General features: G+C 45.6%; 1 protein-coding gene across 4 annotated transcripts in view; it reads right to left on the bottom strand.

The window, feature by feature from the left end:
• The window catches only part of tpst1 (tyrosylprotein sulfotransferase 1), a 95,001-nt gene that overhangs the window by 59,889 nt on the left and 9,454 nt on the right, over positions 1-25,658 (bottom strand). For all 4 annotated transcript variants that reach the window (XM_064975323.1, XM_064975325.1, XM_064975324.1 and 1 more), the window contains exon 2: positions 2,795-3,902. In XM_064975323.1, the coding sequence (XP_064831395.1) occupies positions 2,795-3,702 (908 nt within the window). In that variant the 5' untranslated portion in view covers positions 3,703-3,902. The remainder of the gene's footprint in view (positions 1-2,794; positions 3,903-25,658) is intronic.

The raw sequence follows: 25,658 nt of genomic DNA, 5'->3' as shown, positions 1-25,658 counted from the left end.
TTACCCGTCTAGAGTAGAGTGGTGGAGGAGGGGGGTTACCCGTCTAGAGTAGAGTGGTGGAGGAGGGCTACCCGTCTAGTGTAGAGTAGTGGTGGTGGAGGAGGGTTACCCGTCTAGTGTAGAGTGGTGGTGGTGGAGGGTTACCCGTCTAGTGTAGTGGTGGGTTACCCGTCTAGTGTAGAGTGGTGGAGGAGGGTTACCCGTCTAGTGTAGAGTGGTGGTGGTGGAGGAGGAGGGTTACCCGTCTAGTGTAGAGTAGTGGTGGTGGAGGGTTACCCGTCTAGTGTAGAGTGGTGGTGGTGGTAGAGGAGGGTTACCCGTCTAGTGTAGAGTGGTGGTGGAGGAGGAGGAGGGTTACCCGTCTAGTGTAGAGTGGTGGTGGTGGAGGAGGAGGGTTACCCGTCTAGTGTAGAGTGGTGGTAGTGGAGGAGGAGGGTTACCCGTCTAGTGTAGAGTGGTGGAGGAGGGTTACCCGTCTAGTGTAGAGTGGTGGTGGTGGAGGGTTACCCGTCTAGTGTAGAGTGGTGGTGGTGGAGGGTTACCCGTCTAGTGTAGAGTGGTGGTGGTGGTGGAGGGTTACCCGTCTAGTGTAGAGTGGTGGTGGAGGAGGGTTACCCGTCTAGTGTAGAGTGGTGGTGGAGGAGGGTTACCCGTCTAGTGTAGAGTAGTGGTGGTGGAGGAGGAGGGTTACCCGTCTAGTGTAGAGTGGTGGTGGAGGAGGGTTACCCGTCTAGTGTAGAGTGGTGGAGGAGGAGGGTTACCCGTCTAGTGTAGAGTGGTGGTGGAGGGTTACCAGTCTAGTGTAGAGTGGTGGTGGAGGGTTACCCGTCTAGTGTAGAGTGGTGGTGGTGGGTTACCCGTCTAGTGTAGAGTGGTGGAGGAGGGTTACCCGTCTAGTGTAGAGTAGTGGTGGTGGTAGGGGTTACCAGCCCTGCTAGAACTTCCCCGGTCAACTGTATGTGCTGTTATTGTGAAGTGGAAACTTCTAGGAGCAACAACGGCGCACCCGCGAAGTGGTAGGCCACACAAGCTCACAGAACGGGACCGCCAAGTGCCGAAGCGTGTAAACACCGTCTGTCCTCGGTTACAACACTCACTACCGAGTTCCAAACTACCTCTGGAAGCAACGTCAGTACAAGAACTGTTCGTAGGGAGCTTCATGAAATGGGTTTCCATGGCCGAGCATGAATCACACAAGCCTAAGATCACCATGTTCAATGCCATGTTTCGGCTGGAGTGGTGTAAAGCTCACCGTTATTGGACTCTGGAGCAGTGGAAACGCGTTCTCTGGAGTGATGAATCTGGGTTTGGCAGATACCAGAAGAACGTTACCTGCCCCAATGCATAGTACCAACTGTAAAGTTTGGTGGAGGAGGAATAATGGTCTGGAGTTGTTTTCATGGTTCGGGCTAGACCACTTAATTACAGTGAAGGGAAATCTTAACGCTATAGCTTACAAGGACATTCTAGACTAATCTGTGCTTCCAACTTTGTGGCAACAGTTTGGTTTGTAGAAGGCCCTTTCCTGTTTCAGCATGACAATGCCCCCACGCACAAAGCGAGGTTCATACAAAAACACCTTTGGGATGAATTGGAACAGCGAGAGCGAGAGACGTGGACCAGTCCTGACTTGTCTCACTGCACCAGGAAGGGAATATGTTAACCAGAGCCTGATCAGTTCCCCACTTAGACCTTGTCAGTCTGGTGATGAATGGTGCTTGCTCACCATAACGCTGTGCTATGGGTGTGTGCTTGCTCATCATAACGCTGTGCTATGGGTGTGTGCTTGCTCATCATAACGCTGTGCTATGGGTGTGTGCTTGCTCACCATAACGCTGTGCTATGGGCGTGTGGTTGCTCACCATAACGCTGTGCTATGGGCGTGTGGTTGCTCACCATAACTCTGTGCTATGGGTGTGTGCTTGCTCATCATAACGCTGTGCTATGGGTGTGTGCTTGCTCACCATAACGCTGTGCTATGGGTGTGTGCTTGCTCACCATAACGCTGTGCTATGGGTGTGTGCTTGCTCACCATAACGCTGTGCTAGGAGTGTGTGTCAAATGGCTCCCTGTCATATGGGATGCAGCCTACGATTCAACCACGGCATTGAGCCATTTTCCTAGATAAGCAACATAGTGAACGAGGAGACAGTATCTTGTAAACAGGAAACAACCCCAGGGATAACTGCTTGTTATTTGGCGCCATAAGAGTCAACAGGAATGTATTAGTTATCAGCAGCTTGTTGTGAAAGCAGAACAGAACAGAGGCCTGTGTTCTAGAACCAGAACCTAACAACAGAGGCCTGTGTTCTAGAACCAGAACCTAACAACAGAGGGGTGTGTTCTAGAACCAGAACCTAAATGGCTTGCTGAGCTTCCTGAGGATGAGGGGTGGGAGAGCCACTGTGACCCAGATAGCTCAGTGAGTTGATGCATGGAGGTTCTGCCTGGCTGCGTCCTCATTTTCAGCCCTTTGTCCTAGTTTTGTAAAAAAAAAAAAAACTTGCCCAAACTTCATCTCTCTACTAAATCACGGGAAGCATTACAGAGTGTGTGTGGCTTTTTGTTACTTCAAGTTGTCTGGTTATTGTTATCTAACGTCACAAAGCCTTGTTTCACCCTTAATTGACTACAAGGTCACTGACCCCTGATTTACAAGCTAATTGAGTTTCAGATTTACTCCCTTTAGACACTGACAGAAATTAACAGGGAGGGAGACAGGCATGCCTGAAAGTTCAGCAACATGCAGGCTCATGGTACATAAAACACACACACTCCCAACACCACTACTTACTTGGAGAGAGAAACACCACCTGCTTTCCCTATGAGTTCCTCATGGTGAAGCACTGCCTCGTTCCAGGGAATGTCCAGGAATTTGAGCAGCGTCCTCATCCACTTCTCTGGATGGAGCACCAGCTGTTCATAATGCACCGGCAGGCACTTGTCTGAGGCCTCCAGGCACTGAGTGTACATGGTCTCTACGGCCCTGTTCCACTTGGTCAGGCAGTCTCTGTAGCTGCCCAGGTCAAAGCCAGCGATCGTCACCTTACGCGAGATCATCGAATGGACCGAGGCGCGTCCGTCCCGGATCATGAGCACGAACTTGGCGTGCGGGAAGATCTTAGCCAGGTAGGAGAGGGACTTCAGAGCGAAGGGGTCCTTGTTACAGAGGAAGTTGGCGGGCTCGCCGTGCTTCACGATGATCTCTAGGAGGAAGGCCTGCATGGCGGCGTCCAGGACCTCGTCCGTCACACCGGCCTCGTCCAGACGCATCTTCTCCCTCCCCGACCGCGACCACATCTGTTTCATGGCCAGGATACGTGGAATAACCCTGGTCTCCTCTCCACAACGAACCTCGGGGTGAGCGTCCAGCATGGCTCTCATCAACGTGGTCCCACTCCTGGGAACCCCTCCAATAAACACTAGGGGCATGTCCTTGTTGTAGACGAATGGAGCGGAGAGGTTATGGCCCCCGGGTCTGGACCCCCGCAGGATGGCGGAGGAGCCCAACGAGCCGCCCAGGAGGACCCCTCCCGGCCCCTGAAGGCCCCCCAGAACCCCTTGGTCCCCAGGCTGGCTGCTGCGCTCCTCGATGCGGTGGTGACACTCCATGGCGTGACGACCCAAGTAGAAGACTGTGACTGAGCTGATAACCAGACAGGCCACCAGCAGGTTCTGCTTCAGCTTCCCCATCATCACCATCTCAGGACCACAGAGGGGTGAGGATGGAGGTGTATCAGAGGAGGTAATGTTGGAGTAGAGGAGGAGGAGTAGGGGAGAAGGGAAGGGGATTAGGGGGGGGGGAGCAGAGGGTCCCTCCCTTCAAGGTTGGCAGTGGGAGGCAGAGTGTGGTGGGTGTTCCTCAGTGGTCAGCGCTCGTCGAGTGCCCAGCTCCATCAGGCCTGGGGAAGGACAGAACAGAACAAAATGTATTATTATAGAATATAATCCAGTGAGTGAATAGAGTTAGCCCTCGGAACAGTAGAACATGACAACTTTAAAAACAGATCTTGCTCCAGATCATGGAATCCTAAATAATTTGTACACTGCTGGAAGAAATGATGCTATTCGGGCTAGAACCAAAAAGGGTTCAATGGATCAGTTCATATATGGTCCAAAAAAAAAGTCTGTTCAGAACTGAAAAACATTCTTGGAGTCAGCAGTATACTGTACTGACCCATCTCCACAGAGCACCGCCAAAACTATGACCCAGAGCTGTACACCTTATTTTGTGTCATCACATTAGTTAAATATATAACAATGTTGGGGAAAAAAGAAGACCCAATAAATGTATTGTATCCAATGTAGGAATTACCCTCAACATAAATGAGAAATCCCTTCAGAGGCTACAGAAGAGAATCTCCACTTTTGAACTTGAAAAACCAGTAAAGATCACATTTCCTTTGTCTAACAAGGATATGCATCTCATGCCAAAACCACTATTCTGTAATAAAAACAAGGCTCACAGTACAACTACGGTGTAAAAAAAAAACAAGGCTAAGGCCGACACCATGAAATTGTCCAAAAAAACCCAACAAAAAACAGTTTCAGACACAATAAAGGCCCTCAGTCAACAACCTCAGAGGAATGTATTTAACTAGGCAAGTCAGTTAAGAACAAGTTCTTATTTACAACGATGGCCCTAACCCAGGCCAAACCCTCCCGTAACCCAGGCAACACTGGGCCAATGTCCCTATGTACTCACGATCACGGCTGGTTGTGATACAGCCCGGGATCGAACCAGGGTCTGTAGTGACACAATTAAAAAAGAATTGTACCCTTATTTTACCAGGTAAGTTAACTGAGAAGACATTCTGATTTACAGCAACGACCTGGTAAATGTCACGGAGATGCTTTAGACCGCAGCGCCACTCAGGAATGAGGATCTCAGGAATGAGGATCTCAGGAATGAGGATCTCAGGAATGAGGATCTCAGGAATGAGGATCTCAGGAATGAGGATCTCAGGAATGAGGATCTCAGGAATGAGGATCTCAGGAATGAGGATCTCAGGAATGAGGATCTCAGGAATGAGGATCTCAAGAATGAGGATCTCAGGAATGAGGATCTCAAGAATGAGGATCTCAGGAATGAGGAATGCCACATCAAGTGAAAACAAAAAGAGAGAGACAAGAGACAGCCAAAGAGAAGAAGGTCGTAGCTCCAGTATTCAGCACTCGGTTTAAAAAGGCATAAGCACATAGAACTTCCCCGGTGACACATTTAGCGAAACACAAAAAAAAAAAAAAAAAAAAACAACAAGACCCTAAGATTATATTATATACCTCAGAGGGAAAACTATTTCCCCCCCACTATTTTGTTCTATTTTTCAATTATTGTCGTCTTCCTTTTTTTTTTTACTCGTTTCCTAGTCTTCAGTTTGTTTCTTGGGCTGAGAGACGATCCAGGGACAAGACGTCTAACCTTTTGGTCTCTAATTTGGCCCCGGAGGAGTTACACTGTTTTACAGAGTGGGTGGTGTGACACACCAACGGCATGCAGAGCTTCCACCACATCACACTGGGTAATTACCATGGAAAAATGACCCATGAGTAGCAGCATGTGAAGTTTATAGGAGCACATAAAATTGTGTCAAATGAAAGCTAAGAGAAAAAAATCAAATGTATCCTTGGGAGCAATTTCCAAAATGCCTGGTATATTGAAGCAACATCTCAAGACATGAGTCAGGAAGTTATAGTTTGGTCACAAATGTCTGTTCCAAATGGACAATGACACCAAGCAAACTTCCAAAGTTGTAGCAAAATGGCTGAAGGACAACAAAGTCAAGGTATTGGAGTGGCCATCACAAAGCCCTGACCTCAATCCCATAGAACATTTGTGGGCAGAACTGAAATAGCGTGTGGGAGCAAGGAGGCCTACAAACCTGACTCAGTTTAACCAGCTCTGTTAAGAGGAATGGGCCAAAATTCACCCAACTTATTGTGGGAGGCTTGTGGAAGGCTCCCTGAAACGTTTGATCCAAGTTAAACAATTTAAAAAAGGCAATGCTACCAAATACCAATTGAGTGTATGTAAACTTCTGACCCACTGGGAATGTGATGAAAGAAATAAAAGCTGAAATAAATCACTCCACTATTATTCTGACATTTCACTTTCTTAATATAAAGTGGTGATCCTAACTGACCTAAAACAGGGAATTTTTACTAGGATTAAATGTCAGGAATTGTGAAAAACTGAGTTTAAATATATTTGGCTGAGGTGTATATAAACTTCTGACTTCAACTGTACATCCTTACTAGTCTCCAGTGGCTCCCAATAATAACCTGCACTCTTACTACCAAAATGAATTATTGTTGAATTTAATTTCACATATTTAAATTGTTTCGTATTTAATTTCATTTTTTGGTTCAACCTTAATGTCTAATGAGCATCATCAACAAGGGGAACATATTAGGTTTACACTAATAAGCTGTATCAAGAACATATCAATTTCAAGACTTGTTCATAAAAGATAGATTTGTTCATAAGAAGGGTCTGAGATCAAAGTCAATATCCAGACCACTAGGGGTCAATTGTTTTTAGAGAGGAAATCCAGTAAGCCTCCCCATGTAGTACCTCCTCTCCTTGGTAGAATAACATGCTCAATACCTGTGTATTTGAGGGAGGAGATGGGATGGTTGGCTTCAACAAAGTGAGCTGCTACTGGATAGTCAATGTTCTTACACCTGATTGAGCTGCGGTGTTCAGCTATGCGTTGTTTTAGTTGTCTTTTCGTTTGTCCTACGTAGGCTTTTTCACATGAACAGGTGATGAGAGGAATTACTCCCTTGGTCTTGCATAAGATGACGCCCCTAACAGGGATTTTTCCACCTGTATGTGGGTGTCTGAAGAATGACGTATTTAATAGTGCTATTTGCAATGTGCGCGTGAGCCACATTTGTAGTTTCTATTTGGAATGGATGTCGAGTGTCTGAGTGGGCTCAGGGGGCAGGTCAGATCTCACCAAACTATCTCCAAGAGGGTCTGAGTGGGCTCAGGGGGCAGGTCAGATCTCACCAAACTATCTCCAAGAGGGTCTGAGTGGGCTCGGGGGCAGGTCAGATCTCACCAAACTATCTCCAAGAGGGTCTGAGTGGGCTCAGGGGGCAGGTCAGATCTCACCAAACTATCTCCAAGAGGGTCTGAGTGGGCTCAGGGGGCAGGTCAGATCTCACCAAACTATCTCCAAGAGGGTCTGAGTGGGCTCGGGGGCAGGTCAGATCTCACCAAACTATCTCCAAGAGGGTCTGAGTGGGCTCAGGGGGCAGGTCAGATCTCACCAAACTATCTCCAAGAGGGTCTGAGTGGGCTCGGGGGCAGGTCAGATCTCACCAATCTATCTCCAAGAGGGTCTGAGTATGCTCAGGGGTCAGGTCAGATCTCACCAAACTATCTCCAAGAGGGTCTGAGTGGGCTCAGGGGGCAGGTCAGATCTCACCAAACTATCTCCAAGAGGGTCTGAGTGGGCTCAGGGGGCAGGTCAGATCTCACCAAACTATCTCCAAGAGTGTCTGAGTGGGCTCAGGGGGCAGGTCAGATCTCACCAAACTATCTCCGAGAGTGTCTGAGTGGGCTCAGGGGCAGGTCAGATCTCACCAAACTATCTCCAAGAGTGTCTGACTGGGCTCAGGGGGCAGGTCAGATCTCACCAAACTATCTCCAAGAGGGTCTGAGTGGGCTCAGGGGGCAGGTCAGATCTCACCAAACTATCTCCGATATTGCGACCACGCTTGTAGACCACCCGTGGGAGTTCCTTGAAAAGGTGTGCAATGTTTTTTTGGTCTGATTGCAGAATATGCCAGTGCTTTTTCTGGATTGCTTTCAGTTTCTCCGAACCCTTGGTGGTGTACTTATTAGTGCAAAAGACAGTTGCGTTGGTTTTTCTTCTTTGGTTGAGTTTTTAGTAATTCCTCTCCTGGTTTCTGAGATATTTTCATCATTGCAGCATCAAGAGTTTTGTCCTTGTAGCCTCTCATTTTTAATTGGTCTGTCATTTTATTTTTAGTACTGCTGTCAACGAATTGCAAAAATCGCTGAAGTTGGAGACTTTTATCTCCCTCACCAACTTCAAACATCTGCTATCTGAGCAGCTAACCGATCGCTGCAGCTGTACATAGTCTTATCGGTAAATAGCCCACCCAATTTTACCTACCTCATCTCTATACTGTTTTTATTTATTTACTTTTCTGCTCTTTTGCACATCAATATCTTATCTCTACCTGTGCATGACCATCTGATCATTTATCACTCCAGTGTTAATCTGCAAAATTGTAATTATTCGCCTACCTCCTCATGCCTTTTGCACACAATGTACATATATAGACTCTTTTTTTTCCACTGTGTTATTGACTTGTTTATTGTTTACTCCATGTGTAACTCTGTGTTGTCTGTTTACAGTGCTATGCTTTATCTTGGCCAGGTCGCAGTTGCAAATGAGAACTTGTTCTCAACTAGCCTCCCTGGTTAAATAAAGGTGTTCTCAACTAGCCTACCTGGTTAAATAAAGGTGTTCTCAACTAGCCTCCCTGGTTAAATAAAGGTGTTCTCAACTAGCCTACCTGGTTAAATAAAGGTGTTCTCAACTAGCCTCCCTGGTTAAATAAAGGTGTACTCAGCTAGCCTCCCTGGTTAAATAAAGGTGTACTCAGCTAGCCTCCCTGGTTAAATAAAGGTGTACTCAGCTAGCCTACCTGGTTAAATAAAGGTGTTCTCAACTAGCCTCCCTGGTTAAATAAAGGTGTTCTCAACTAGCCTCCCTGGTTAAATAAAGGTGTTCTCAACTAGCCTCCCTGGTTAAATAAAGGTGTTCTCAACTAGCCTCCCTGGTTAAATAAAGGTGTTCTCAACTAGCCTACCTGGTTAAATAAAGGTGTTCTCAACTGGCCTCCCTGGTTAAATAAAGGTGTTCTCAACTAGCCTCCCTGGTTAAATAAAGGTGTTCTCAACTAGCCTCCCTGGTTAAATAAAGGTGTTCTCAACTAGCCTACCTGGTTAAATAAAGGTGTTCTCAACTAGCCTCCCTGGTTAAATAAAGGTGTTCTCAACTAGCCTCCCTGGTTAAATAAAGGTGTTCTCAACTAGCCTCCCTGGTTAAATAAAGGTGTTCTCAACTAGCCTACCTGGTTAAATAAAGGTGTTCTCAACTAGCCTCCCTGGTTAAATAAAGGTGTTCTCAACTAGCCTACCTGGTTAAATAAAGGTGTTCTCAACTAGCCTCCCTGGTTAAATAAAGGTGTTCTCAACTAGCCTCCCTGGTTAAATAAAGGTGTTCTCAACTGGCCTCCCTGGTTAAATAAAGGTGTTCTCAACTAGCCTACCTGGTTAAATAAAGGTGTTCTCAACTAGCCTACCTGGTTAAATAAAGGTGTTCTCAACTAGCCTACCTGGTTAAATAAAGGTGTTCTCAACTAGCCTACCTGGTTAAATAAAGGTGAAATAAATAAAAAAAGTCTGACTGGTGGCCACAGATTCTTTTAACTCAGCTGGCTATATGGTAGACCATTCCTGAGGGGAAGGGGACGCATACTATCCTTCACGTTAAGGTGCTGCGGGCCTTGTGTATAAGTCTGTGTGTAATGCATCATTCTCTTTGATGATCCATCAGTCCAGGTAGTGTATTTTTCTCTCATCAGTCTGCATGGTGAATTGGAGGTATTCAGAGCTCTCGTTTAGTAGAGTTTGGAATTCATTTATAGTTCCTGCTGACTTCCTTCCCAGAGCACAAAGACATTATCTATGTATCTCTTCCATAGGAGGATTTTAGAAAGTAAGGGGTGTGTCTCTGTCTTGTAAAGAAGTGCTTCCTCAAAATTGTCCCACATACTGGTTTGCATAGTAAGGGGGGGGGGGGAACCATGGCTACACCCCGAAAGAAAAAGGAGAAAAAGTCTGACTCAAAGACAAAAGGAGTTATGGGATAATACCAGTTCAGTGAGTTGTAAGATGCGATCATTGGATGGAACAACGGTAGAGTCTCTCTGCTGAAGGACGTGTTTCAGCGCCTGCAAGCCTCCAGTGAGTGGGATGTTAGTGTTCAAGCTCTCCACATCAATAGTGGTCAGCAGGGAGCCCTCCGGTATCCTTCCTAAGCCCTCTATCAATGAGATCATGTGATTAGTGTCTTTGACACAAGATGGGAGATTCCCAACCATCGGTTCAATGTGGTAATCCACAAATGTGGGATGTCACAGAGTCGATTGCTGCTACAATGGGTCTACCTGGGGAGGGAGGAGACAATGGGTCTAGCTGGGGAGGAGACAATGGGTCTACCTGGGAGGAGGAGACAATGGGTCTACCTGGGAGGAGACAATGGGTCTACCTGGGGGGGGGGGACACACTTGTTTGTGTACTTTAGTGACTGTATAGAAAGTTGGTATCTTAGGAAATTTCAGACATAGAAATTAAACTTATTGTTTAGTGATTTGTCCAGATTCCAAACAGCATTCTACTGTGGATGAGATACAATGCTGGAATTCTAGGGTAGGGTCACAATTCAGTTCAATGATAGAAGTCACCTTTAGATAGTTGTCGGCAACATTCATTGACATAGTCATAGTCATTTGTTTTACATATAAATTCCTCCTCTGTCACATTTTTTTAATGATAAACGAAGGATCTGACTTTAAGTCCTTAAGAGCCATTCTCTCGTCTCTACTCAGGTTGTCTTTCAGTAGGTCACCTACATCATTTTCAACAATTCTAAAGAAAGTTTCTATGGACGCGTTGCGTTTGGGGGAGGAAGTTCAAATTCACTTTTTTTTGCTCTAAAATGTGGTTCTCTCAACAGTTCTCGGGTACCTCAGCTGTGTTAATGCCTCCATCTCCTCCTTGACTCACGGGAGGACAGGTAAGTCTATTGATTAGTGTGGTAGACCTGTGTATACATCTCACTGAGGATGACAATTCAACTGGAGTCATGTAAAGATGAACTCTTATCAAAGAACTCAATCTCAGATTACAGGGGGATAAAACTTGAATAGATCAATCTGGACGTCAAAGTCATTCATGTATGCAGTGGGTACAAATGATAACCACTTATTTAATTTACTGAGGTGAGGGTCCGTCTTGATACGTTGAAGACATTAAGTTCCTGTTGGACTGCGGGCCCGTACTGGGTCTCAATTGGTAGGTGTCGCGGGGTGGTGGTGGATTTCTTCCTCCCCCCCGACGTATGCATCGAACCCTCTTACGTGCTGGGGGGGGGGGGGGGTTGACCTCGACGTTGTTCCCCGTTGTCCCCGCCCTCAGTTGTAGAAAAAAAAATAAACGCTCACCATTGGTAGAGGAGCCAGGGTTAACGCCGTCTGTGGATAGTTGGTCTGACAGAGGAACTCTCTGCGTCTGTCATCGGTTTGTCTCATCCGGGTTTTGTGGTTTCTTGTGCTCAGAACCTCGCCAGATAAGAAGGGTAACCTGTAAATATATTTGGATACTAGGGCAGTACCGTAGGTAGCTCGCTAACGTTTGCAAGCTAGCCACTGGTTAGCGAACACTGAAAGTTGTGGATAGAAGCTGCAGTACGAAAAACTGATAATCGTATCAAACAGCTAGAAATTAATTCGTACAAGTGTTGCAGAAAACCTACCTGATGTTTTCAAAGATTGATCATCCAACTCAGAAAGTACCAACAACTTTCAAATATCACCATTATTAAAATCAGTTGTTGTTCTCTTCTGTATCGCGTTTATACTTCTTGATTTTCCTCTCCTTCAGGTTGGTCGTAATCTTAGTCTGAAGGTCAGCGTAACTCTTAATGAGATCAGTTTGACAGGGCTCATTAAACTCCTCTCGTAGAGCTGCTGTCAATTTTTAACTGAGGTTGCGATCTCGATAATATCAATTTTTAAGTTGTTCAATGAACAGAATCATCAGGTCCAATGAACATTTATTAAGAATAACATCGTTCACAATACTCTTCAGTGAATTAGCAAAAGTGAAGGCTCTTTTTGCCAACGTAGTCCGCGTTGGATAACTCAGTTTCGAAACTCACTTAAAAAGTGATGATTTATTTTAACCTTTATTTTACTAGCCAAGTCAGTTAAGAACATATTCTTATTTTCAATGATGGCCTAGGAACAGTGGTTTAACTGCCTGTTCAGGGGCAGAATGACAGATTTGTACCTCGTCAGCTCGGGGATTCAAACCTGCAACCTTTCGGTTACTAGTCCAACGCTCTAACCACTAGGCTACCCTGCCGCCCAACGATGTTGCAAGTGTGTTCTAGTTTTATTGTATGAACAGTCTTGGGGAATTTTTTTTTTTTTTTTTAAGAATTCCCAAGAGCCTTCTGTCCCGATCAAATAGAGACTCCGTTACTAAAATACTGTCTCGTTGTTGTTGGCTGTATTCAAAAAGGCATCGTTTGAATTCGGTTCAGTTCCCATGTGGGGGGGGGGTTAGGGAGTTGATATGTTGGGGTGCTGTCAGCGAGAGATAATAGTAGATTCAAAAACGTGAGCTGGTCGCACACCCAGAAAATTGGGTTTCTGCTGACAGCGAATAAACTAATCAAAATAAAGAAAGTTGCAGGTGGAAATATTCTGTGGGAATTAACTGGAATTAACTGAAATTTGTGCAAACTAATATTAATACCATTTAAAATGTAGATGTTTTTTTTGCATTGGATATATTTACCATATCATATGGAGACAGAAACATAAACCTTTTACCTTATCATAAGGAGACATACTTAGGATTTTAATCCTTTCCAGTAGAAATAATAATAAAAAAATGTATTTAGTTACGAATTGAACTTTAATGAAATGAGTTGATTCTTCACATGAGGGAATATTGAATGATCCATCTCATCTCCCAAATACATTTCACACACATCTGTAAAATGATAGTCTAGAAACTAAAGCTTTGGTTGTCTTCCTCTCAGGTGTCCATGTCTTCTCCTTGGACCTCCTCAATGGCCACCTCTTGAACATCACACTCTGAGGCCTCATCTTTACTGTCACTTTCCAACCTTGTTGAGGATGGCTAATTGTCAGGCTCAAAAAGCCTCAAATTTGCCCGGACGGACACCAATTTTTCAACCCTTGTAATAGTCAGCCAGTTGCATGCTTTGGTGTGTGTTCCCAAACAATGACCAGTTGCGCTCTGAGGCGGCTGATGGAGGCGGGATTTGGAGGATGATGAAGGCAACGGGGGAAAGAGCCTCAGATCCACAAAGTCCCTTCCATCAGGTGGCTGATGAGATATCTTGGCACGACTGCCATATTGCATCTCCATCCCAAAGCCTTTGCTTGGAAGTGTACTTCACCAGACTGCCAAGAACTTTGCCCTCATCCAGGCCAAGGTGGTGAGACACGGTAGTAATCACACCATAGGCCTTGTTCATCTCTGCACTAGACAGGATGCTCTTGCCAGCATACTTGGGATCCAACATGTATGCTGTGGCGTGTATGGGCTTCAGGCAGAAGTCTTCCCACTTTTTGAAGTATTTCAGAACTGCAGTTTCCTCTGCTTGGAGCAACAAGCGGTGCAGCAGAGTCTGAACATCAGACAGGACGGCAATTGTCTCCCTAAATCCGTGCAATGGCTCCTGCTATAGGTTTCAGGAGTTTCAGGCTGCTTAACAGGGGGTTACAATTGATGGGGCGATATCGATAGACTGTGATATGGCCATTTCTTGGAGAGACTCCTCCCCCTCCAGGAGACTGTCAAACATGATGACAACACCATCCCAACGGGTGTTGCTGGGCAGCTTCAATGTAGTGCTCTTATTCTTCTCACTGACCATGAGCTATTGCTATCAATACGGTGTTTTATTCATCATTTTCACCTCGAATATAAGTAGTAGAGATTGTACTGTTGGGTTGCCAGGTTTGCTATGGTTTCTTGAAGCATCCTAATTGAATGAGACCTTGGGTGTCAGGGATATATATGTCCAGTGTCACTCATAATTACTGTTTCTGTTTCCTGTTTCCTTCTGTCAATGGACTTTTGTCAGAGGTTGCTTGTTGTGAGCGTGGAGGGAACTTTATGCACTTGGCCTTATGATTCTTCATCTTTGATGCATTCTTCACATATGATTTGGCACAGTATTTGCACATGTACACAGATTTCCCATCTACATTAGCAGCAGTGAAATGTCTCCACACATCAGATAGAGCCCGTGGCATTTTCCTGCAAAGACTATATTTTTTGTTGTTGTAACAAAAAAAACAAATACAATTCCATGTACAGATAAATATTTTTTTATTTATTTTTTATTTCACCTTTATTTAACCAGGTAGGCTAGTTGAGAACAAGTTCTCATTTACAACTGCGACCTGGCCAAGATAAAAGCATAGCAGTGTGAACAGACAACACAGAGTTACACATGGAGTAAACAATAAACAAGTCAATAACACAGTAGAAAAAAAGGGGAGTCTATATACAATGTGTGCAAAAGGCATGAGGAGGTAGGCGAATAATTACAATATTGCAGATTAACACTGGATTGATAAATGGTCATGTACAGGTAGAGATATTGGTGTGCAAAAGAGCAGAAAAGTAAATAAATAAAAACTGTGGGGATGAGGTAGGTGAAAATGGGTTAGTTAAGCAATTAGATTAAACAACTCCTTTGTAAGATAAATGTTTAAAAATGAAACATGTATGGAAACAGGTGAAATAACACTCAGTTAGCAAGGCTCAAGAAAGCTAAAACCCAAACGGTAGCAAAAACTAACTAGCAGAAATTGTTAACAAGTTAGAAATTAAAAACACACTTTGCTGTCAGCTACTATTTACAAGTTAACAAAAGAAATAATGTATGTCAAATAAAATATATTTACCCCACCCAGTATTGTAATCAAATCTTACCAGAAAGCATGTAGTCATTGGCTCAGACAGTGTAGTAGTGTGGGCTCAATAGCATCTCATTAGTGTGCAAGATCTTGAGAATCAGCTGTGCATGTGATGGACTCAGCACTGTGTATGCAGAGGGTTACAATTATATTGAATTGGGGATAGTTTAACCAAAATATGCCACAAGACCAATAATTGCGTTAAGTGTATCCCACAAAAAAAAGGTTCACTGTTATTCCCATGGAATATTTATGGTAATTTACCGGAAGGTTTCCTTCCCTTTACAACCCTAGCTCTGACGTTGCTCAACAAGGCATCATTCATCCTGCTCTGACGCCGCTCAACAAGGCATCATTCATCCTGCTCTGACGCCGCTCAACAAGGCATCATTCATCCTGCTCTGACGTTGCTCAACAAGGCATCACTCATCCTGCTCTGACGCTGCTCAACAAGGCATCATTCATCCTGCTCTGACGCTGCTCAACAAGGCATCATTCATCCTGCTCTGACGCTGCTCAACAAGGCATCATTCATCTGCTCTGACGCTGCTCAACAAGGCATCATTCATCCTGCTCTGACGCTGCTCAACAAGGCATCATTCATCCTGCTCTGACGCTGCTCAACAAGGCATCACTCATCTGCTCTGACGCTGCTCAACAAGGCATCATTAATCTGCTCTGACACTGCTCAACAAGGCATCATTCATCTGCTCTGACGCTGCTCAACAAGGCATCATTCATCCTGCTCTGACGCTGCTCAACAAGGCATCATTCATCTGCTCTGACGCTGCTCAACAAGGCATCATTCATCTGCCCTGACCACTGACTGATGCCGCTCCACAAGCTTGAGCAGAGATTGTAAAATAACACAAAGACACCCACGCACGGTGACGCACAGCAACACCAGTCACAACGCACACGTTATGAAACAGTACTGAATGCACAGCACAGGAGCACCAAAAACACACGTCATCTGTGATGCGGACGCACATTAACATCATTGAAAAGAGCATGAACCACACACACACACACACACACACACACACACAGGTTCAGGTAGGCCTTCACGCTACAGGCTAAGCTCCATATTAGAGAAGTCCTTATTACCGATTCCATACTGTTGCCTCTGCACCATACAGATAAGTGTGTGGCGTCTACCCGCTAGCAACGACTGGTAAGATGGAGGGAAAAGACAAAAGAGAGAGGAAACCACCAAGGTCTTCTCCTCCACAGACAGACAGACGAGACGCGCCATGTTTAGAGAGAGGAAACCACCAAGGTCTTCTCCTCCACAATCCCTCAACCTCAACCCAATTGAGATGGTTTGGAATGAGTCGGACCAGTGAAAGAAAAATCAGCCAACAAATGCTCAGCATATGTGGGAACTCCTTCAAGACTGTTGAAAAATCATCCAGGTGAAGCTGGTTGAGAGAATGCCAAGACTGTGCAAAGCTGTCAAGGCAAAAGGTGGCTATTTGAAGAATCTCAAATATAGTTTGATTTGTTTAACACTTTGGTTTCTACATGATTCCATGTGTTATTTGGTATTTTATTAGGTTCATTAGCTGTTGCAAAAGCAGCAGCTACTCATCCTGGGGTCCACACAGAACATGAAACACAATACATATCACCATTAGACAAGAACTGCTCAAGGACAGAACTACATACATTTTTTTAAAAGGCACACGTAGCCTACATATCAATGCATACACACAAACTATCAAGGTCAAATAGGGGAGAGGGGTTGTGCCGCGAGGTGTTACTTTATCTGTTTTTTGAAACCAGGTTTGCTGTTTATTTGAGCAATATGAGACAGAAGGAAGTTCCATGCAATAAGGGTTCTATATAATAATGTACGTTTATCTTGAATTTGTTCTGGATTTGGGGACTATGAAAAGACCCCTGGTGGCATGTCTGGTGGGATAAGTGTGTGTGTCAGAGCTGTGTGTAAGTTGATTATACAAACAATTTGGGATTTTCTTTATAAAGAAACATTGTTTCTTATAAAAAGAAGTAGTGATGCAGTAAGTCTCTCCTCAACCCTTAGCAAAGAGAGACTGGCATGCATAGTATTTATATCAGACCTCTGATTACAATGAAGAGCAAAACGTGCCACTCTGTTCTGGGCCAGCTGCAGCTTAACTAGGTCTGTCTTTGCAGCACTTGACCACACGACTGGACAATAATCAAGATTAGACAAAAAGCTCCTGCAGCACTTGCTTTTTGGAGTGTGGTGTCAAAAAAGCAGAGTATCTCTTTATTATGGACAGACCTCTCCCCATCTTTACAACAATTTAATCTATATGTTTTGACAGTTTACAATCGAAAGGTAACGCCAAGTAATTTAGTCTCCTCAACTTGTTCAACAGCCACATTACCATATTCAGCCGAGGTCTAGTGCTTAAGGGATGATTTGTACTAAATACAATGCTGTTAGTTTTAGAGATGTTCAGGACCAGTTTATTACTGGCCACCCATTCCATAACAGACTGCAACTCTTTGTAAAGGGTTTCAGTGACTTCATTAGCTGTGGTTGCTGATTTTTTCCTATTTTTTAAATTTTACTAGGCAAGTCAGTTAAGAACAAATTCTTATTTTCAATGACGGCCTAGGAACAGAAGGTTAACTGCCTGTTCAGGGACAGAACAACAGATTTGCACCTTGTCAGCTCGGGGATTTGAACTTGCAACCTTCCGGTTACTAGTCCAACGCTCTAACCACTAAGCTACCCTGCGTATGTGTAGTTGTGTACCCTGCCGCCCCTGATGAGTATATATGGTTGAATCATCAGCATACATGGACACACATGCTTTTGTTTAATGCCAGTGGCGGGTCATTGGTAAAAATAGAAAAGAGTAGAGGGCCTAGAGAGCTGCCCTGCGGTACACCACACTTGTACATGTTTGACATTGGAGACGCTTCCATTAAAGAAAACACTTTGTGTTTTATTAGATAGATAGCTCTTGATATGGCTGAAAAGGTTGAAAAGCCACAGCACATAAGTGTTTGTCAACAACAGGCCTTGGTCAATATGTCTTCTTTATTTCATAGTTTTGATGTCTTCAATATTATTCTACCACGTAGAAAATAGTAAAAAAAATAAATTATAACCCTTGAAGGAGTAGGTGTTCTAAAACTTTTGACCGGTAGTGTAAGTGTCGATATGACATTAGTCAGAAGGCGAATTTGTTTCTTTTTCATCCAAATGGAGGCGACGAATGATCTCTGAAGCGATCCTGTGACATGGTTTCACCAAAGAAAAGTATCCCATACAGGTCTGACCAGAACCTCTCCACGTATAAGCCATTTCCACCGACATACAGGAGTGAAATGAACACTTCCAGCTCACCAGACAGACAGATCCCAGGCAGTGTCTCTTTGCACCGTGTGTACCTTAGCCACAGTACAGTCCCTGAATGCTGTAGCATGTCACATATACAACAACAAAGGGTTAGGTATAGTTTTAGGGTTAGGTTTAGGGATAAGGTTAGATTGAAGGAAAATAGGACTTAGGATGGGAATCAAGTGGTTGCAGTACATCTCAGCAAACTCCCTCTAATGACCGATGTAAACAGATGAACAACTCTAGTAGTAACCTACATCTATTGAGACAAAACACATGGATATCAAGTCTCAAACATCTCCTTTGAACATTTAGGCTACTGGCATTTCTGTCTGAGGAACTTACATCGCTCAACGCGGCCGGAGAAGGCCGACGTCTGTGCCAACGCGGCAGGAGAAGGCCGACGTCTGTCTAAACGCGGCCGGAGAAGGCCGACGTCTGTGCCAACGCGGCCGGAGAAGGCCGACGTCTGTGCCAACGCGGCAGGAGAAGGCCGACGTCTGTGCCAACGCGGCAGGAGAAGGCCGACGTCTGTCTCAACGCGGCCGGAGAAGGCCGACGTCTGTGTCAACGCGGCAGGAGAAGGCCGACGTCTGTGTCAACGCGGCAGGAGAAGGCCGACGTCTGTGTCAACGCGGCAGGAGAAGGCCGACGTCTGTCTCAACGCGGCAGGAGAAGGCCGACGTCTGTCTCAACGCGGCCGGAGAAGGCCGACGTCTGTCTCAACGCGGCCGGAGAAGGCCGACGTCTGTGTCAACGCGGCAGGAGAAGGCCGACGTCTGTGTCAACGCGGCAGGAGAAGGTCGACGTCTGTGCCAACGCGGCAGGAGAAGGCCGACGTCTGTCTCAACGCGGCCGGAGAAGGCCGACGTCTGTCTCAACGCGGCCGGAGAAGGCCGACGTCTGTCTCAACGCGGCCGGAGAAGGCCGACGTCTGTCTCAACGCGGCCGGAGAAGGCCGACGTCTGTCTCAACGCGGCCGGAGAAGGCCGACGTCTGTCTCAACGCGGCCGGAGAAGGCCGACGTCTGTCTCAACGCGGCCGGAGAAGGCCGACGTCTGTGCCAACGCGGCAGGAGAAGGCCGACGTCTGTCTCAACGCGGCCGGAGAAGGCCGACGTCTGTCTCAACGCGGCCGGAGAAGGCCGACGTCTGTCTCAACGCGGCCGGAGAAGGCCGACGTCTGTCTCAACGCGGCAGGAGAAGGCCGACGTCTGTCTCAACACGGCAGGAGAAGGCCGACGTGCAAATAGTAGCTGTGTTTTTTGTTTTTTAATAGCATTCCAGTCTCAACGCTCTCCTTTCCCACGGTAGGCTTGTCTAAAGTTCTCTTCCGGCCCAGAATAGGTGCTGTATGTCCCAAACGGCACCTTATTCCCTAGACAGTAACCTACGTCTGGTCAAAAGTTGTGTACTAAATATAAAACTTGAGACACAGCCATGGAAAAAAAAAATCAGACTGTCAACCATTCCTCGACAATTCTGAAAGCTCAAAGTCACTGGTCTGAATTACAACTACAGCGGTCGAGCTTCAGCGGCAGGCAGACTGGTTTCCGGTTTCACTTGGCTGAGACCGAGCTGAAGCAAGGAATGAGGCTTTTTCCTGTTATAGATACTGTATCCTCCTATGGAGTTCTCTTTGATCTGTGAACAAGGGTTGACATTCTCTACGGGACCATGTGGAAACCAGACCACCACTTCAACACTTAATAACAAGGGAGAAGGTCTCTGTGTGTGTGTGTGTGTGTGTGTGTAACAAGGTTGGAGCCTCCAACACTGAGGCCCTGCCATGATCTACCTTGATGGACAAGAACTGAACTTAAAAAGGGTATTCTTTGCCTAACGGGGAGGGATGAAGAGGGGGGGGATGAAGAAAAGCATTGTTTGGACTGGGAGAGGCTTGCTCTCACGGTCCTCTGCTTGGCTATTCATCATGTGGTACTACTCAGGTCTGTCACTATAGGCTTGATATGAACATGGTACATGGTTTTCCTTTGTTTTTTTTCTTCAATGATTCATGGGGTGAATGTGCTCCTTACTGCCAGTAGCTCATAATACAGGAATTCAGAGATGGAGAAACACAAATCTAACAGAAAAAGCTGCTCCAATTGAGTTCTGTGGGGGGTTTTATTTAATTCGAAGGGGAATTAGGAAAGATTAACCCATTCAACACATCAGTTTGATCTAAAACAGTTAAAAGATAAATACTAAATGAACCCAAACACACGGTCATGATCTCTCTCTGAAGTACCATATTCTAAACTCAATAAAGATCCTGTTGGGGCCGCCACGGCACCCTCGACTAGGCCGCCACGGAAACCTCGACTAGGCCGCCACGGAAACCTCGACTAGGCCGCCACGGAAACCTCGACTAGGCCGCCACGGAAACCTCGACTAGGCCGCCACGGCACCCTCGACTAGGCCGCCACGGCACCCTCGACTAGGCCGCCACGGCACCCTCGACTAGGCCGCCACGGAAACCTCGACTAGGCCGCCACGGAAACCTCGACTAGGCCGCCACGGAAACCTCGACTAGCCCGCCACGGAAACCTCGACTAGTCCGCCACGGCACCCTCGACTAGGCCGCCACGGAAACCTCGACTAGGCCGCCACGGAAACCTCGACTAGGCCGCCACGGAAACCTCGACTAGGCCGCCACGGAAACCTCGACTAGGCCGCCACGGAAACCTCGACTAGGCCGCCACGGAAACCTCGACTAGGCCGCCACGGCACCCTCGACTAGGCCGCCACGGCACCCTCGACTAGGCCGCCACGGAAACCTCGACTAGGCCGCCACGGAAACCTCGACTAGGCCGCCACGGAAACCTCGACTAGCCCGCCACGGACACCTCGACTAGTCCGCCACGGCACCCTCGACTAGGCCGCCACGGAAACCTCGACTAGGCCGCCACGGAAACCTCGACTAGGCCGCCACGGAAACCTCGACTAGGCCGCCACGGAAACCTCGACTAGGCCGCCACGGAAACCTCGACTAGGCCGCCACGGAAACCTCGACTAGCCCGCCACATCACCACGGGACCTCGACACTCTGCCTATACCTTCTGCATATTATTCAGCTTTTGGTAGAAACGTGAAAAATTTGTTCAGAAATGAATCATTGATGAGATCAGCGCTTTTCAGAAAAGACTTAAGACTGCAAATAAAACAACAGATCGACTAGGCCAAACAGAGAAACTATCAATTTACCCGCAGCAGCACTAAGTTCCTGCCAAGGGTCCATCTCTGTGTTGAAAAATGACCCAATCTGTATTGGTTTCCAATGAGATATTTGGTACACATGCTTCCACTTCTACAGGACAGCTAACCTGTGTACCAAATGGCAGGTTATTCCTATCATAGTGCACGACTTTATTCCCTATGTGCCCTGGTCAAATGTAGTGCACTACAAAGGGATTAATAATAGGGTGCCATGAGACGTACCTTTAGATGCAGAAAGCAACGCAACTGTGGCTGGCGATTAGCCTGGGACTGACCTTTGACCCAACAGGTAACATGCATGACATTTTGTGAGAGAGCACCACTAAGTTAGCATCCCAAATGACACCCTATTCCCTATATATAGTGCACTACTTTAGACCAGAGCCCTATGGAACCCTATTCCCTATATAGTGCACTACTTTAGACAAGAGCCCTATTCAATATATAGTGCACTACTAAAGACAAGGGCCCTATAGAACCCTATTCCCTATATAGTGCACAACTTTATACCAGAGCCCTATGGAATCCTATTCCCTATATATAGTGCACTACTTTAGACCAGGGCCCTATTCAATATATAGTGCACTACTTTAGACCAGGGCCCTATAGAACCCTATTCCCTATATATAGTGCACTACTTTATACCAGGGCCCTATATAGCCCTATATATAGTGCACTACTTTATACCAGAGCCCTATTCCCTATATAGTGCAAAACTATAGACCAGGGCCCTATAGAACCCTATTCCCTATATAGTGCACTACGACCAGGGCCCTATTACCTATATAGTGCACTACGACCAGGGCCCTATTCCCTATATAGTGCACTACTATAGACCAGAGCCCTATTCCCTATATAGTGCACTACTTTATACCAGAGCCCTATAGAACCCTATTCCCTATATAGTGGTACTACTATAGACCAGAGCCCTATTCCCTATATAGTGGTACTACTATAGACCAGAGCCCTATTCCCTATATAGTGGTACCACTATAGACCAGAGCCCTATTCCCTATATAGTGGTACTGCTGTAGACCAGAGCCCTATTCCCTACATAGTGGTACTACTATAGACCAGAGCCCTATTCCCTATATAGTGGTACTACTATAGACCAGAGCCCTATTCCCTATATAGTGGTACTAGTATAGACCAGAGCCCTATTCCCTATATAGTGGTACTACTATAGACCAGAGCCCTATTCCCTATATAGTGGTACTACTATAGACCAGAGCCCTATTCCCTATAAAGTGCACTACTATAGACCAGAGCCCTATTCCCTACATAGTACACTACTATAGACCAGAGCCCTATTCCCTATATAGTGCACTACTTTATAGGGGAAAACCTTTTCAAAGCACCCGACGTCACAGGAAGTCCATTCACAGGAAGGCCATTCACAGGAAGGCCATTCACAGGAAGTCCATTCACAGGAAGTCCATTCACAGGAAGTCCATTCACAGGAAGGCCATTCACAGGAAGGCCATTCACAGGAAGGCCATTCACAGGAAGGCCATTCACAGGAAGGCCATTCACAGGAAGGCCATTCACAGGAAGGCCATTCACAGGAAGGCCAAAAAGATCATCAAGGACATCAACCACCCGAGCCACTACCTGTTCACCCCGCTACCATCCAGAAGGCGAGGTCAGTACAGGTGCATCAAAGCTGGGGACCGAGAGACTGAAAAACAGCTTCTATCTCAAGGCCATCAGACTGTTAAAAAGCTGTCACTAACACAGAGAGGCAGGCTGCTGTCTACACTCACTAGTCACTAGTCACTTTAAACAATGCCACTTCATATAATGCATCCTACAGTATATACATATGAGATGAGTAATGCATCTTACACCATCTTGCCTATGCTGCTCGGTCATCGCTCATCCATATATTTATATATTCTTAATCCATCCCTTTAGATGAGTGTCTGTGTATTAGGTAGTTGTTCGGGAATTGTTAGATTACTTATTCGATATTACTGTACTGTCGGGAATTAGAAGCACAAGCATTTCACTACACTCGCATTAAAATCTGCATGTGACCTTTAACATTTGATTTGAGGTCAGTTTCTAGTATAAATACTTGGTTTTTCAGCACAATTCTAGTCAACAGTCTTTTCCAGACAACTTGTTCTCCGATTGGTTACATTTAAACTCAGTTCTGCATAATTCTAGTCAAAGGTCTTTCCCAGACAACTTGTTCTCCGATTGGTTACATTTAAACTCAGTTCTGCATAATTCTAGTCAAAGGTCTTTCCCAGACAACTTGTTCTCCGATTGGTTACATTTAAACTCAGTTCCGCATAATTCCAGTCAAAGGCTTTAGGACGTTTTGGTTGACATTTGCAGCTTCTAGCGTAAAGCTGCAAATGACCCCGTAGTTACTGTTTAAAACATGTGAAATGTCATCTTGGCCCCTTTCGTCTCTCCCAGGGACCTGGAAGGCTGCAACATACATGGCATTCGGGGATCAATTTACAAACCATTTCCATTTTTTTTTTTATTTTAAATGGAGGCAATAGCATCAGGCCTGCCATCTCCCGGGAAAGGTCAGTCAGTCCTCCAGTAGAAACCATTACTGGAAGAAGAAGTGGTGCCACGACAACAACTTTCCTCTCTATTCCAACTGACTGAGTGATGCGGAGGGCGGGGGGAAGGCCAAATTTCAGAAACCAACTCAAAACCCATGAGACACTTGAACTGTGGAAAATAGAGATGTTTCTCAAACTCCATTAACACTTGTACTGATGGAAACTTCCACATCACGTGGGTAGATCACCCTACACTGACTATAAAGACTACACTACCAAGAGTAGGTAGATCAGCCTACACTGACTATAAAGACTACACTACCAAGAGTAGGTAGATCAGCCTACACTGACTATAAAGACTACACTACCAAGAGTAGGTAGATCACCCTACACTGACTATAGACTACACTACCAAGAGTAGGTAGATCAGCCTACACTGACTATAAAGACTACACTACCAAGAGTAGGTAGATCACCCTACACTGACTATAAAGACTACACTACCAAGAGTAGGTAGATCACCCTACACTGACTATAAAGACTACACTACCAAGCGTGGGTAAATCACCCTACACTGACTATAAAGACTACACTACCAAGCGTAGGTAGATTACCCTACACTGACTATAAAGACTACACTACCAAGCGTGGGTAAATCACCCTACACTGACTATAAAGACTACACTACCAAGCGTAGGTAGATCACCCTACACTGACTATAAAGACTACACTACCAAGCGTAGGTAGATCACCGTACACTGACTATAAAGTCTACACTACCAAGCGTAGGTAGATCACCCTACACTGACTATAAAGACTACACTACCAAGAGTAGGTAGATCACCCTACACTGACTATAAAGACTACACTACCAAGAGTAGGTAGATCACCCTACACTGACTATAAAGACTACACTACCAAGAGTAGGTAGATCACCCTACACTGACTATAAAGACTACACTACCAAGAGTAGGTAGAGAATGTGGGTAGATCACCCTACACTGACTATAAAGACTACACTACCAAGCGTAGGTAGATCAGCCTACACTAACTATAAAGACTACACTACACTACCAAGAGTAGGTAGAGAATGTGGGTAGATCACCCTACACTGACTATAAAGACTACACTACCAAGAGTAGGTAGATCAGCCTACACTGACTATAGACTACACTACCAAGAGTAGGTAGATCACCCTACACTGACTATAAAGACTACACTACCAAGAGTAGGTAGATCACCCTACACTGACTATAAAGACTACACTACCAAGAGTAGGTAGATCAACCTACATTGACTATAAAGACTACACTACCAAGAGTAGGTAGATCACCATACACTGACTATAAAGACTACACTACCAAGAGTGGGTAGATCACCCTACACTGACTATAGACTACACTACCAAGAGTAGGTAGATCACCCTACACTGACTATAAAGACTACACTACCAAGCGTGGGTAGATCACCCTACACTGACTATAGACTACACTACCAAGAGTAGGTAGATCACCCTACACTGACTATAAAGACTACACTACCAAGAGTAGGTAGATCACCCTACACTGACTATAAAGACTACACTACCAAGAGTAGGTAGAGAATGTGGGTAGATCACCCTACACTGACTATAAAGACTACACTACCAAGAGTAGGTAGATCACCCTACACTGACTATAAAGACAACACTACCAAGAGTAGGTAGATTACCCTACACTGACTATAAAGACTACACTACCAAAAGTAGGTAGAGAATGTGGGTAGATCACCCTACACTGA

The sequence above is a fragment of the Oncorhynchus masou genome, chromosome 9 (assembly GCF_036934945.1).
Source record: "Oncorhynchus masou masou isolate Uvic2021 chromosome 9, UVic_Omas_1.1, whole genome shotgun sequence".
NCBI classification, from domain to species: Eukaryota; Metazoa; Chordata; class Actinopteri; order Salmoniformes; family Salmonidae; genus Oncorhynchus; species Oncorhynchus masou.
This window is presented reverse-complemented; position numbering and strand designations above follow the sequence as displayed.